Source organism: Cucurbita pepo, chromosome LG04 (assembly GCF_002806865.2).
Source record: "Cucurbita pepo subsp. pepo cultivar mu-cu-16 chromosome LG04, ASM280686v2, whole genome shotgun sequence".
Taxonomy (NCBI): domain Eukaryota; kingdom Viridiplantae; phylum Streptophyta; class Magnoliopsida; order Cucurbitales; family Cucurbitaceae; genus Cucurbita; species Cucurbita pepo.
Window position 1 is genome coordinate 8,095,863 of NC_036641.1, and position 12,795 is coordinate 8,108,657.

The 12,795-nt window shown below is 35.9% G+C and overlaps 1 protein-coding gene across 2 annotated transcripts; it reads right to left on the reverse strand.

The window, feature by feature from the left end:
* Positions 1 to 6,727: 6,727 nt before the first annotated feature.
* Positions 6,728 to 11,410, reverse strand: LOC111793872 (pentatricopeptide repeat-containing protein At1g62350). 2 transcript variants are annotated; one of them, XM_023675938.1, is made up of 3 exons: positions 10,955 to 11,410; positions 8,157 to 8,590; positions 6,728 to 7,645 (listed from the first exon to the last, which is right to left on the reverse strand). In XM_023675938.1, exons 1-2 carry the CDS (start codon positions 11,306 to 11,308, stop codon positions 8,177 to 8,179), a joined length of 768 nt encoding a protein of 255 aa, XP_023531706.1. In that variant the 5' UTR covers positions 11,309 to 11,410; the 3' UTR covers positions 6,728 to 7,645; positions 8,157 to 8,176. The 2 variants fall into 2 exon arrangements, with proteins under 2 accessions (XP_023531706.1, XP_023531705.1); XM_023675937.1 differs by having other exon boundaries at positions 6,728 to 7,107; positions 10,955 to 11,404.
* Positions 11,411 to 12,795: the final 1,385 nt, after the last annotated feature.

Here is a 12,795-nt window from a genome sequence, read left to right on the forward strand (position 1 = left end):
AGGAGATAAGATTGCCACCAAAGAAGATCGCATAGCCTCCAGTGCTTCGACGATCATCAGGATTCCTGGCCCAATCAGCATCCGAAAAGGCACTCAGCAAATCAGTGCTGGACTTTGTAAGACACAAGCCCATATCAATAGTGTCATGTAGATAACGAAGAATTCGTTTGACTGCCGCCCAATGTACAGAAGTCGGGGATGACATGAACTGACACGCTCTGTTGACATAGAAGGATATATCAGGACGTGTCAGAGACAAATATTGGAGAGCACCAACGACACTCCGATAGCGAGTAGTATCCTCAGGCGAGAGCTTTTCACCTCCATCCAATAACAACTTCTCACTAGGAAGCATAAGTGTGGGCACACCTTTGGAAGTGAGCATATTGGTTCTGGACAATAAATCTTGAATGTAATTATGTTCGTCAGAACAAGTCTATTGGAAGTATGGCAGACCTCAATCCCAAGAAAATCAATGCCAAGATCCTTGATGGCAAAATCATCCCGAAGCTGGGTAAGAAGTTTCTCAGTAGCCGTAGAAGATGAGCTGATGATAATAATGTCATCAACATAGATGAGAATATACATATGAATGCCCGTCTTGTTAAAAATGAAAAGAGAGACATCATCCTTTGAAGGTGTAAAGCGAGAATACTAGACACGCGGAGCTTGTTTGAGGCCATAAAGCGACTTATCCAGCTTGCAGAGATAATCAGGATGTTGAAAATCAACAAATCTAGGGGCTGATTCATATAAACATCTTCATTAAGAAAGCCAGGAAGAAAAGCATTTTGAATATCAATCTACCGAATAGCCCAACCACGAGAAATAGCAAAAGATAATAAGAGCCGAAAGGTAGTGGGCTTAATAACTAGACTAAAGGTATCATCATAATCAACGTCATACTGTTGTTTAAACCCATTAGCAACCAAGCGTGCTTTGTAGCGATCAATAGAGCCATCTGGCTTTTGCTTGAGTTTGAAAACCCATTTACAATCAATAACGTTAAGACCAGCACAATGAGGAACTAAGTGCCATGTCTTATTTTTTAGAAGTGCCTGAAATTCATCATTCATTGTCTGACGCCAGAGGGGATGCTCCATAGCAGTAATATGTGAAGTAGGTTCAGAGGCAGAAGACCAAACTACAGAATATGTTACTATTCCATCTATACGCACCTTGGGTTTCTTGATATTGTGCTTCAATCGAGTACCATACGGATGAGTAGCAGGTACAGGATCCACAATTGAGTGGACAGCTGTACCAGTTGTTGCGAGGGGAGCAACCGGTGCTACAGCAGCCGGTTGACCAGTGGCTGAGGATCCGACCGGGTATTGTGTAATATCATTTGCTGGCGGAGGATCGAGGCCCCAATCATTCACGAAACATCCAACGCCGCTTCGCGCGACAGCGACGCGGAGGATTGCAGCGACAATTCCGAAGCTGATGTGGACACCAGATTTTCTGCATCCAAAGAGTTAGTAGGCACATATATATGCATATGATCATTATCCAAATTAGTACTGCTGCTACCCAAATGCAAGGTACACAAATTAGGGGCATTGTGCGTCGGCTGCAAGGTTGGGGAAGAATTGGGTGGGGCTCTCTTGAACGGAAAAACATTCACATCAAATATGAAATCTCTAGAAATATAGACACGACCAGAATCGGTGTCAAGACACTTATACCCTTTATGTAAAGAACTGTAGCCTAGAAAGACACATCCCTTGGATCGAAAAGAGAGTTTTTGTTTGTTATAAGGGCGAAGATGAGGCCAACAAGCACACCCAAAAACTTTTAATAAGGAGTAAGCTTGACAGGTCAGGTGCCCAGGTATGACGTCTCTAGAAATACCCAGGTCAGCACCAGCAGTGGTTGAGGAAGGGACCAACTTGGCAGGTGCGGCAATGGTGCCATCGACGTAGCCCATAAGCTTCGTACTTCGTAGGTAGGGGAGGAGCTGGGCGCGCCATATGATGAAGTTGTTTTTTGTGGGATGGATTGTGACAGCGTGGTGAAGAGGGATTGGGCCAAAGGTCGACGCCCTGGTAGTTGAGATCGTGTTGGAGATGGTGGATGGGGAGGAGGAAGAAGATATGATAGACATTGTGACAAGAGGGAATCATATTGCAATAATAGTAAGAATTTGTTATTCAACCAGATTAATGTCCTATGGGAAAAAGAAATCAATTCTCGATATCATCGATACAAAATAATGTCCTATCATAGAATAATTGCAATAATAGTAAGAATAAGAATAAATCTGCTCNTGCCCAGGTATGACGTCTCTAGAAATACCCAGGTCAGCACCAGCAGTGGTTGAGGAAGGGACCAACTTGGCAGGTGCGGCAATGGTGCCATCGACGTAGCCCATAAGCTTCGTACTTCGTAGGTAGGGGAGGAGCTGGGCGCGCCATATGATGAAGTTGTTTTTTGTGGGATGGATTGTGACAGCGTGGTGAAGAGGGATTGGGCCAAAGGTCGACGCCCTGGTAGTTGAGATCGTGTTGGAGATGGTGGATGGGGAGGAGGAAGAAGATATGATAGACATTGTGACAAGAGGGAATCATATTGCAATAATAGTAAGAATTTGTTATTCAACCAGATTAATGTCCTATGGGAAAAAGAAATCAATTCTCGATATCATCGATACAAAATAATGTCCTATCATAGAATAATTGCAATAATAGTAAGAATAAGAATAAATCTGCTCCATTGTGACAAGAGGGAATCATAGAAGCTTTTCCTTTATTAGATACTAACAAAACTAAGAACATTTTAATTTGATAGAATTTTCTATTTGAGTTTAAGAAGAAAATCTATGTATCCCCACAAAACTATTTCATCATATCTAATCGATATTGCCATTTACATTCTAAATATCTCATATATAGACTTGTTCAATTCCATTAACCCTACAGGAAAGGTACCTTTCTTTTATTGCATCTAATGCCTTCTGGTTTTCTTCTGCCAGACTGCGTTGCTTGATATCCACAATTTCCTTAATTTTCTCCTCCATCTAGACAACTAAAATAAGATTAACAGATGAAACGAGGAAGAGTGTAATGATTAACTACCTAATTTTTCCAGTGACCAATTTTAATTCTCTAAAATCAAGATTTGTTTGTATAATTTGAATGTGCTAGTCCTATTCAATTTCTTAATATATTTTTTACTGCATGAATCGGCTTGGTTGTTCTGCTGATTCCGTTTTCAATATGAAGAATACCAGGTGGAAGGTTTACTACTAGAATATTACTCTCTCAAGACTGACTAGCAGTATTAGTGATATGAACCAAGGGACCTCCACCAAGCTCAAAGTGTCCAACAATGGAATTGTGTCTAAACCTAAACCTTCGGTTGGTCAAAATTGATTTGAAGGTGTTGTGGTTTGGAAATTGATGAGAGAATATTCAATCCATTCCATAGTGTTATCGTATCATTTAGTTATATGGAAAAATGTCAATGTACTATTATCATCATTCATCACAGCATACAAAAAAAAAATGTAACCTGTTGCTCCAATTGCCGATTGCGCTCTTCAAGTCTTCTAATTGTGGCCTGCTGATTCTTTAAATGTGTTGCTTCAGTTCTAAACTCCTCAAGCTCAACTTTCATTTTCTTGTTCTCAGATTCTAATTCAGACAATTTCAAATCTTGTTCCTGCAAAGAGAACGTTGTGCAGCAAAATCTTTAAAAGACGACTAATAGCATAAAGCAACAGGGTTTAATACAAAACATATCAATATGGTTCTTCATTTCCATTACCCCATTGAGACGCAAGAAGACAGTGAATTCAGACTTCACGTGATCGTTCATAAGTTCAGTATATATTTATGGATTACTGAATACAGAACATGGAGAAACTTTTCTGAAACGTTCCACATTGTTCATCCTAGTACTTCGATATTTCTTCCTTTTTTTCTTTTGTCATAATATACTTCACACTCTACCAAATCAGGCTCACATCTGGTTGTACAACAAAAATATTTTCAAAGAGATTCCATACTATTAAGTAGGATTAAAGTATAATGAAAAAGAAAAATGTTCACAAGTTCAAATCACTGATGCTGCTTAAATGCAACACCCATATGAATGTCTTTGGCACTTACACCAATTGAAGCAAGAGCAGGATAAGGATCAGGAGCCTCATAAAGTTTCTGATAGATGTTAAGAAAAGAATTTTCTCCAAATTTTGCCCTCTTCGTGAGATTGTCAACTTCCTCTTGGTAACTTTTAAGTAGAGAATTATACAAGTTCAATTTATCCTCTGGTGAAGCCTTCTTGAAATCTGTCAGAGTTCCCAATTAAAATAATTTTAAAAATGAAAAGCGTTAGCAAAGATATTTTCAGAGGAAAAATTGTAAGAATAACAGAAGGGGACATGAGCAACAACCTCTTGTACTTTCTGCAAGCTTCCGACGATTTTTCTGGCTATTTTCTTGGTTTTCAGCTATCCTAAGTCCTTGTTCATCCAATGCACTTTTCTCCTCCTCTAAATCAAACTCTGCAAATAGGAAACCAATGACCATTTTGTGTTAGAAGAGGGTAAATTTTTCAAGGCAGTCTTAAATCAAAGAGACAGCAATTGATAGTCTTACTGGAACTTCATATCCAAAAGCACAAAATGCCTTTGATATTCGTTAGTACAATTTAACTCAACAATTCGCATTGCGACATACTACCTTTCTCCAATGGACAAGAACCTCTCAGTATAAAAATTCTAGTCTTCTTAAATAAAATTGAGCTCAAAATTCAAACTAACGCATAGAAATCAAGCATAATACCCGTAGTTAACAAATGAATGCCCCTGCTGTGAATCAGAACATAACATAGAATACGTAATTTTCTTAAGCTAGTAAGCACAAGAATTGAGAGAGAACACGATTTACAATTAGACTATTACCTTTCCAGAAACTGGAAACGACGGAGACGGGAGAAGTGGACGAGGAAGAGTCCGGCGGTTTATCCCTCTCGGATCCACCTTGCGGAGACTCCATGTATGGGAATGCGTAATTCAGATATGGCCGCTCAGCGAGTTCAAGAGTGCGATCACTTCAAAAAACTAGAATCACAGAGCTTCTACAGTAATTGTGAGATAGATGTAGAGATCAAGGAAGTAATACAGAAATCCCGGGAGCTTCAACACTTCTGGTATGGCGAATTGGACGTCTCATTCTTCTTCTTCTGTGTGAATTTGAAGAACCCGTTAAGGATGAGATAGAAAATATGATTAAAAAATATGATTGTCATTGACATTGATATCCTTTAAACATGATACAAAAAGTAAATATAAAATAGTTAAATACTGAGAATAAAATAAAATATACTCTAAATCAAATCATAAATAAAATAACAAGCAAGTGCGTTGAAGGTGAATGGCATCAGCAAGACCAACGGCTCTCTACGAGGCCAAAACCTTGTGCCGCTCGAACCATGATATCAGCTCAAGCAACGGTTCTTAGAAAATTATTAAAAAAATTAATACAAATAACAGCGTCGTTCCTGAAAACTAATTAATAATTCCATTTTTAATGAAAAAATAAATAAGTAAACCAAACATCAGAGTTTGAGTTTGTTCGTAAGTTGACATTTTTTTATTCGTGTCAACACGAAAATACAGTTATAATTCAACTCTACCTTACCCTATTTTTTAAATTATTATAAAAATTAAGAATATTTGACATTTGTAACCGAGGTTAGTGATACATTATGACTTGTGTATGTTTGATATTTAAATTTTATGAGATTCTAGATATTGACGTAACATTCTTGTAGATAATAAGATTTTTTTTTAATGATTAAAAAAAGAACAACCCGACAGCTAAATCTTCGAAAATAGAAGGCAGGGCTTAGTTGAGTTGTGAACTCTATTCGTATTGCTAAACACAATTAAACCTTAGTCTAATTTCTTTTTAATAAAGTAAGTTTTTTCCCTTTTATTTTCAAGTTTTATACGAAGTTCGATTTTAATTATTTTTAATTATCTCATCAATTTATGATTTATTGAGCATAAACATCTGCTTTATGTTTGTTTCAATTTTTTTTTTTTATTTTATCGAAGGTAAGTTAAGTTACTCATGCTACTACTCGAGCATGTATATTGAACAATTGCTAAATACTATAATGTTTCAAAAATCGAATATGAGAAATAGAAAATGAGAATTCAAAGTCAATATATATATTATATATATATTTGTGTGATGATTTTTTATATTTTTAAATATATTAAAAATAAATAAAATCTATTTTTTATGTTTTTTTTTTCTTCAATTTTACTTTTAATGGTGTATCACAAGCATATTGAAAATAGATTTGGTATATCAATTATATGACTTCTACATTTTATATTTTGTATTTAAATGACCAAATATAAATATAAAAGTATTCTAAATATATTATGGATATATACGTTGATACACAATTAAGATAAAATTAGAAAATAACAAGGAAAAAGTTATATATATTTTATATTTACAAATTGGAAAATATATTTTTTTTCCTAATATTGCAACTGTCATTAATTCATATAGCTAATATTCTATATAAAATATTATTGGTAGAATGTCACTTATTATTCATTTACAGTATTAACTTCTGTGCTTATAAATTAATAAGCTTTATTAAATATTTACAAAAAAAATAAATACTAATTATATTTATGATTTTCTTGTTTCGTCAGTCTATAATTTCAAAAACCTATTTAAATTGGTTATCAAATGGGAGCTAAGTAAATCGTTTTTTCCATTCAAATTTTAATTTCTAAAACTTACATTTTCTACGTCATTCGACATCTAATTATATGGTAGACACAAAGGTCGGATCCCACAAATTACAACCAAGTTTTTTTTACATAAATGAAAGGGCAACTGATAGAATCGAAAAGAAAAAAAAAAGTAAAGAGGAAAGAAAGTGAATAAGAGGAAAAGGAAAAGAAAGCCGGGACAATTCGTGGGAATAACGAAAGAGAAATCCGTCACATATCCTGTTTTTTACCGCTACGCCATCTCATACGCTACTCCAACTTTGCTCTCTCTTCTTATACTCCAAAATAATCAAAGAAAAATAGAACTGGGTACGCATAAATCAACTCGATCGGCTGTGAATCTGAAACATAAAAACGATAAGAAGTCTGCAAGAGGAAGTACCCACAAATGAACTTGATCCACTCTGAATCTAAAACATAAAAACGGAAGACAGGAAGTGTGCAGGGAAGAGGAAACCATAAATGAACTCAATCCACTATGAATTGAAAACATAAAAACGGTAGACAAGAAGCCTGCAGGGGCGACCTGAGAACACATATCGCGAGACACTAAGTGCAACGACATGTGGTCTCGGGCAGCCCCTATAGGATTCTTCTACCTCTAATAGCTTCTTCAATCTTGGTTTGCTCTCCATGCCTATGTGTTTTTATAGAAGGTGGATGGGGGAGGGGAAGCTTTTAGTTTGAGTACTACACCCTAAAATTGAGAAGGAAAATATGTACTACACTTCCTTTCTTCCTCTTGAGAAAATCTGTAGTACATTCCTTTACTTTGTACTTGCTCTCCTTTCATCCTCATTGTACTGCTTTACTTCATTTCTCGTGTACTATCATCATTGCTCTCTTATCTTCCTACCCGTATAGTATTCATAATTCCCCCTGTTTAAGAAAATTGTATAAAACAGCTTAGATTTTCATGTTTTCTATCTAATTTCATTCAAAATTTACCCAAATTGAAAAGTTACATTGTATTAAAAATGTAAAATTTCATAAAAATTACAAATATGGCAAAAATGAGCAATGATTTGAGACTGTATCTATCAGCAAAAGGATCACCGAACATAGTAGACGGGCGAGTATCCTATCGACCGATTACATGATCCCAACCTGTTAAACTACAAGTTCTTTCCGACCTTTCACAGACAAGGAGATTTCTCAAGTTTAAAAGTGACTCACAAACTTAATAAACACACAATTGGATTTAGTGTTGCTAAATCTCTCGTATCTAATAGTACAATGTATATTTTGTATCTAAAAGAAAGTTTAGAATCTTATTAGGCACTTTTAAAGTTCAGAGAGCTAACTCGATGCAATACCTAATAGATTTTTTTTGAAGTTTAAAAACCTATTAAATGCAACTCGAAGTATAAAAAGACTATAAAGAATCTACCGTATCAGCCATTTCCTCGATCATTTTACACTCTTGCACATATCTTCATCTTCCTCAAACAAGTCTTCAGGTGGGTCATAGACGATCATATCCGGGAAAAGCTCCAAGAAGTCATCTTTAACTTGTTCTCTCAATTCTGGGTATGGAACGAGCCCTTTCAAAATGACACGAAAAGGTAAAGATAATGGCCTATCAGGAGATTGCCTCATTTCACGATATATGTCCATGGCCTCCGAGGGCATTGCATTATCCAAGTATGCCCGCATGATATCTCCAAAAGTATGCTGATCAAATAGTACTCCCTCTCCTTTTAGATCCTCCCAAACTTGCTTCGTTTCTTCCACCCTTTTATTTTTCGCAAGCATCATGAGCATGTCCCTATAAAAGAACATGTCGGGACGGTACCATACTTCTTTACGAACCACGTTATACAACTGAAGGGGCAAGAAAGAGGTCAAAAAAGCAATCAATGGGTGTAAAAGCAAAGGTTTCTATCAACTTAAGAAGGGGCAATTTTAAAAAAAATATAAATGATGCCTTCGTAAAGTAACAAACTACAAGAGTTGGAGAATGTTATTCTCCAAGACAATAGAGTAGATTACCAAGACAAGAACAGAGTAAATGTTTTAGGATATAAGGGCCTAGGCATGCATCATTTTAAAAGAAATCTAAAAACAAACACCAAATTGTTTCCGACCATCTAATATTTTCAAACTTGTCGTTCAATATCGCTTCGACACAAAAGGGTGATAAAGTAATGTAGATTACTCAAATGCCTACAACGAAACACATAATTAAGCATAAGTAGATTTTATTTATTTATTATACTTAAAGGTCAATAAGTGGATTTTTATTTGTGAAAGTACTTTACTGTCACTAAAGGAGGTATACACGCCTAGTTATGTAATTCATCTTATGTCATGGTGTATTTCATCCCCAATTAATAATATAATATTATAATTTCTGTTTCTAATATATATCACTCATGGACACATTTTTATTCATGCCTCGCCTCCAGATAAACAAAGGACCACTGTTATAGTGTATGTTGTATATGAAAAAAGGCTAGCATACTTCCAATTTTTCTCCGCCAAATGTAACCCTCCTCCTGATCCTGTGACATCCAATAGTTTGGAAACTCGCAGTCTGAAAAACGGCAATGATATGAAACTACCTAAGCAGTTTGGTGGTTTTGGACTCTTGGCAATCTAAAAGAGAGAAACGTCTCTTTCTTGGTTACTGAACATGGAGATTTTTAAACAAAAGATCCTCTATTGAGAGGATGATTATTGCTAGCATATATGTTTCAGATCAGATATTGGAGCCTAAATCTAATTTAGCTAACAGAAATAGAGTTCGTGTCCATAATGGCAAGAATACTCTACTTTGGAGAACATTAGGAAAGTTGATTCACCTCTTTCATGTCTACTCTCCAGACTCTGCTTGCTCTCCTCAAAGGAGGTCCTCATTCATCAATGCTGGAATTTTACCTCCTCATTTTTGGATCTTGGCTTCCAAAGAAAATCTTAATGACAAATTAACTCTTGAATAACTATATATATCTAATGGAGTTGATCCCCCACTTCTCCCAAAGATCTAGTAGTTATTTTTGGTTTTGGCTTTGCAAAAATTCTTCGTCAAAAGCATTAGGCTCCAAGTAGGAATATTGCCACTATTGTTTTTCTAATAAGACGTTACAAAGCTTTAAGCTCCGTGCATCCAACTCCGTGCATTCAACTGATCTGTAAGACGTATGCTGAGCTATCTTCAAGACTAATCCCAAGCTAACTGAGGCTTATAAGAAGTGGGCATATTTTATCAATAAGCATACAATGTTAAGGGAAGAATTCTAGAGCTTCCCCTCTCTCCCACAAGAATCTCACACAAAATCATTACGCAAAAAGATATCCCTTCAGCTCTCTCCTGCACTCTACATACATAAACTCACTGCCCACTCATTTAAAGCTTCCTTTGGGCCCATTTCTAACAAACTTGTAACAACTTCCTTTTCCCCACTCTATTTCCTCATATGCCTTCTCTTTTATACATATCTAATAGGAGTCTATCACTACCCGACCCCAAAGAGCCACCCTATCCTCAAGGCATCCTCCAGCCCTACCCACTGAATGAGTCTTTCGAACTTGAAATCGTCATTAGTGGCTTATGCTATAGGCTATATCAGTCAATAACATCCTCGTTCACGGCCATAGTCTCAACTAACCTGTTGGGATTCAGCCTAATTTTTTGAAATCGTCCTTTAAGATTATATCTCCTATACACCCAACCAGTTGAGGGAACTATTCCTACCCTTATCTCGATGTATGAAACTTTTCTCCATGTCACAAGTCCATAGGCTGCCCAAGGCTAACACAGCAATTGTTCCTAATTCTATTTGACTTAAATGATGGTTTGCAAGTTATAGTGGGCTATCTATATTCTCCATCAATACTTCCACAACGTTCACCATAACTTTCTACCTCTTCAGAATGCAATCATCAAATACTTGAACGGGAAATTTTCCTACAAGCCCAGAGATGAATAAAAATCGAAGAAAAGCATACCCAATCTTAAACATGCCACGGTTCGACAAAATTCAAGATTATTCCTACATAAGTAATGCATCCAAACAACAAAATTCTTAATGAACTCAACACATTACAGCAATAGATTGATCGAATTCACGTTTCGCCGATGGAGCTTCAGAGAGAACCTTTCAACTTTATCTCCCTAGAAATTCATTGTATGTCATGGAAGGCAGGACAAGACAGATAGATTGAGAGAGCAAAAAGAGGGCATACCTTCATGCACAGAAAGACCTGGTTCTGCCTCTGAAGCTCGACGAGAACCGCAACAAGATCGGACTTGAGCAAGCGAGAGACATGGGAGGAAATGAATCGGTCGAGACGAATGAGATTGGACTGAATCCTCTTGAGCTCTTTGACTACAATCAACCCCTCCTTGCCCATTTCCTTCTTCCTCCTCCATACCGAGAGGCTAGGGCTCGAAGCGGAGCCAGTGATGAAGCGCAACAGCAATTGTTGCTGTGGCCGATGGTGTTCGAAGAACGTGCAATGGGTAAATCGATATAAATGGATCGTGGAAGTGGCACGGTTTGAGAATCTGCGAAGAAGATTTGGAGCAAATCGCAGCATCAAACTTCTGGAGGAACCTGGAAGCGATTCCGCCACAGCTATGCTCCTGTCGAAAGTGAAACTCACAAGAACTGGCCGGGGTTCGAATGCTTGAGGCGACAAAGAGCGGTTTTTTTTTTTTTTTTTTAATTGTAAAATAGTTTTAAAAGAGTTTTAAAAGTATTCCTATTAGTTTAATTAGCTAACAAATAAATAAATAAATAAATAATCAATATAATTTTTATTAATACTGTAAAACATTATAATAATTTCAATAATATTTTATAATTAAATATCACTAAATTCATTGGGTTAACGACAATAGCGTATAATTTCCGAGATTTGCTACATTAATTATATAATAATGTTTTAGGTGGTGAGTCTTTTTAATATTAAATTTGAATTTGTAATTTTTTTTTTAAAGAAATATCTTTTAAGTCGGAGTTTCGATTCTCTATCCTACATTAATTGAGCTTAGAAAAATACATCAATACGAAAACTAATTTGGTAAAGTCTATTAAAAAAACAACAAAATAAATAATAATATTTAATTTGTTCAGTGGAGTATCTAAAGTACCATTCTACTTATGAGTACGATGTCATAAATAACTCGAGAAATAATAAAATATTATTATTTCTTAAATTCACGTTAATGTTAACCAAAACACGAATACCCAAAATCAAGTTAATAACATTTTATCGATGGTAATAAATAATTTTGTTAAACATTATTTTTCAGTTGTAGCTATTTTTCTTGTTCTTAAGCAAGTTCTCAAAAGGGTTTGGCTCAATCCATGATTTATTTTGTCTTTCGATTCATTCTCGATTGTCTCACGAAATATATCGATCTACTAGTTATTTTATAATCGAGAAGTATGTATTCAGAGCCCTAATGTCTACACAAATCATGTACATGGATCAGTAGAAAACGTGCGAAAGTTATTTTTGTCTTGATCATCTTATGAGTCTATTTCTTTTTACGTATGACATCGCCTCGGAGAAATAACATAAAATGAAAATAAAAATAAATAAATGTTTTATGACATCAGTAAAAGGCAATCCAACGACCAAGATAAATGCAATTTTTATATAATTTTGTACAAAAAAATAAAAATAAAAAATTAAACGGCGGCAGCCTTAGTAGAGAGTGAGAAATAGTGAGTATTATTGCAATAATAATGAAACAGCGGTAACATTGTTCTTTACAGCTGGATCGTGCACAATACTAAATCCTCTGCTACCAATATATGTAGTAGTAATAATAATAATAATAATAGTAATAATTTATGTTGCATTTAAATGACCTTATAATATAATTCTCAAATAAATGCCCAATCAACTGGACCCTAACCCTGATCCTGTCCCACGCCACTTGATGCTTAGCTATTATCGATCCACAAAACGTCTTTGATTGAATCTTCACACCTGGTCCACTGTGCGAACGATAGTTCTGCTGTTGGCTGCGCGCATGGACGTCTCCCGCTCCTGCGTCGGGGTGTTAAGGGACG

Coding starts and splice junctions, on each gene's coding strand:
- LOC111793872 (XM_023675938.1), bottom strand. CDS start 11,308: ATGCTGCGATTTGCTCCAAATCTTCTTCGCAGATTCTCAAACCGTGCC. Junction 8,591..10,954: donor AGGTCTTTCTGTGCATGAAG/GTATGCCCTCTT, acceptor TTGCCCCTTCAG/TTGTATAACGTGGTTCGTAA.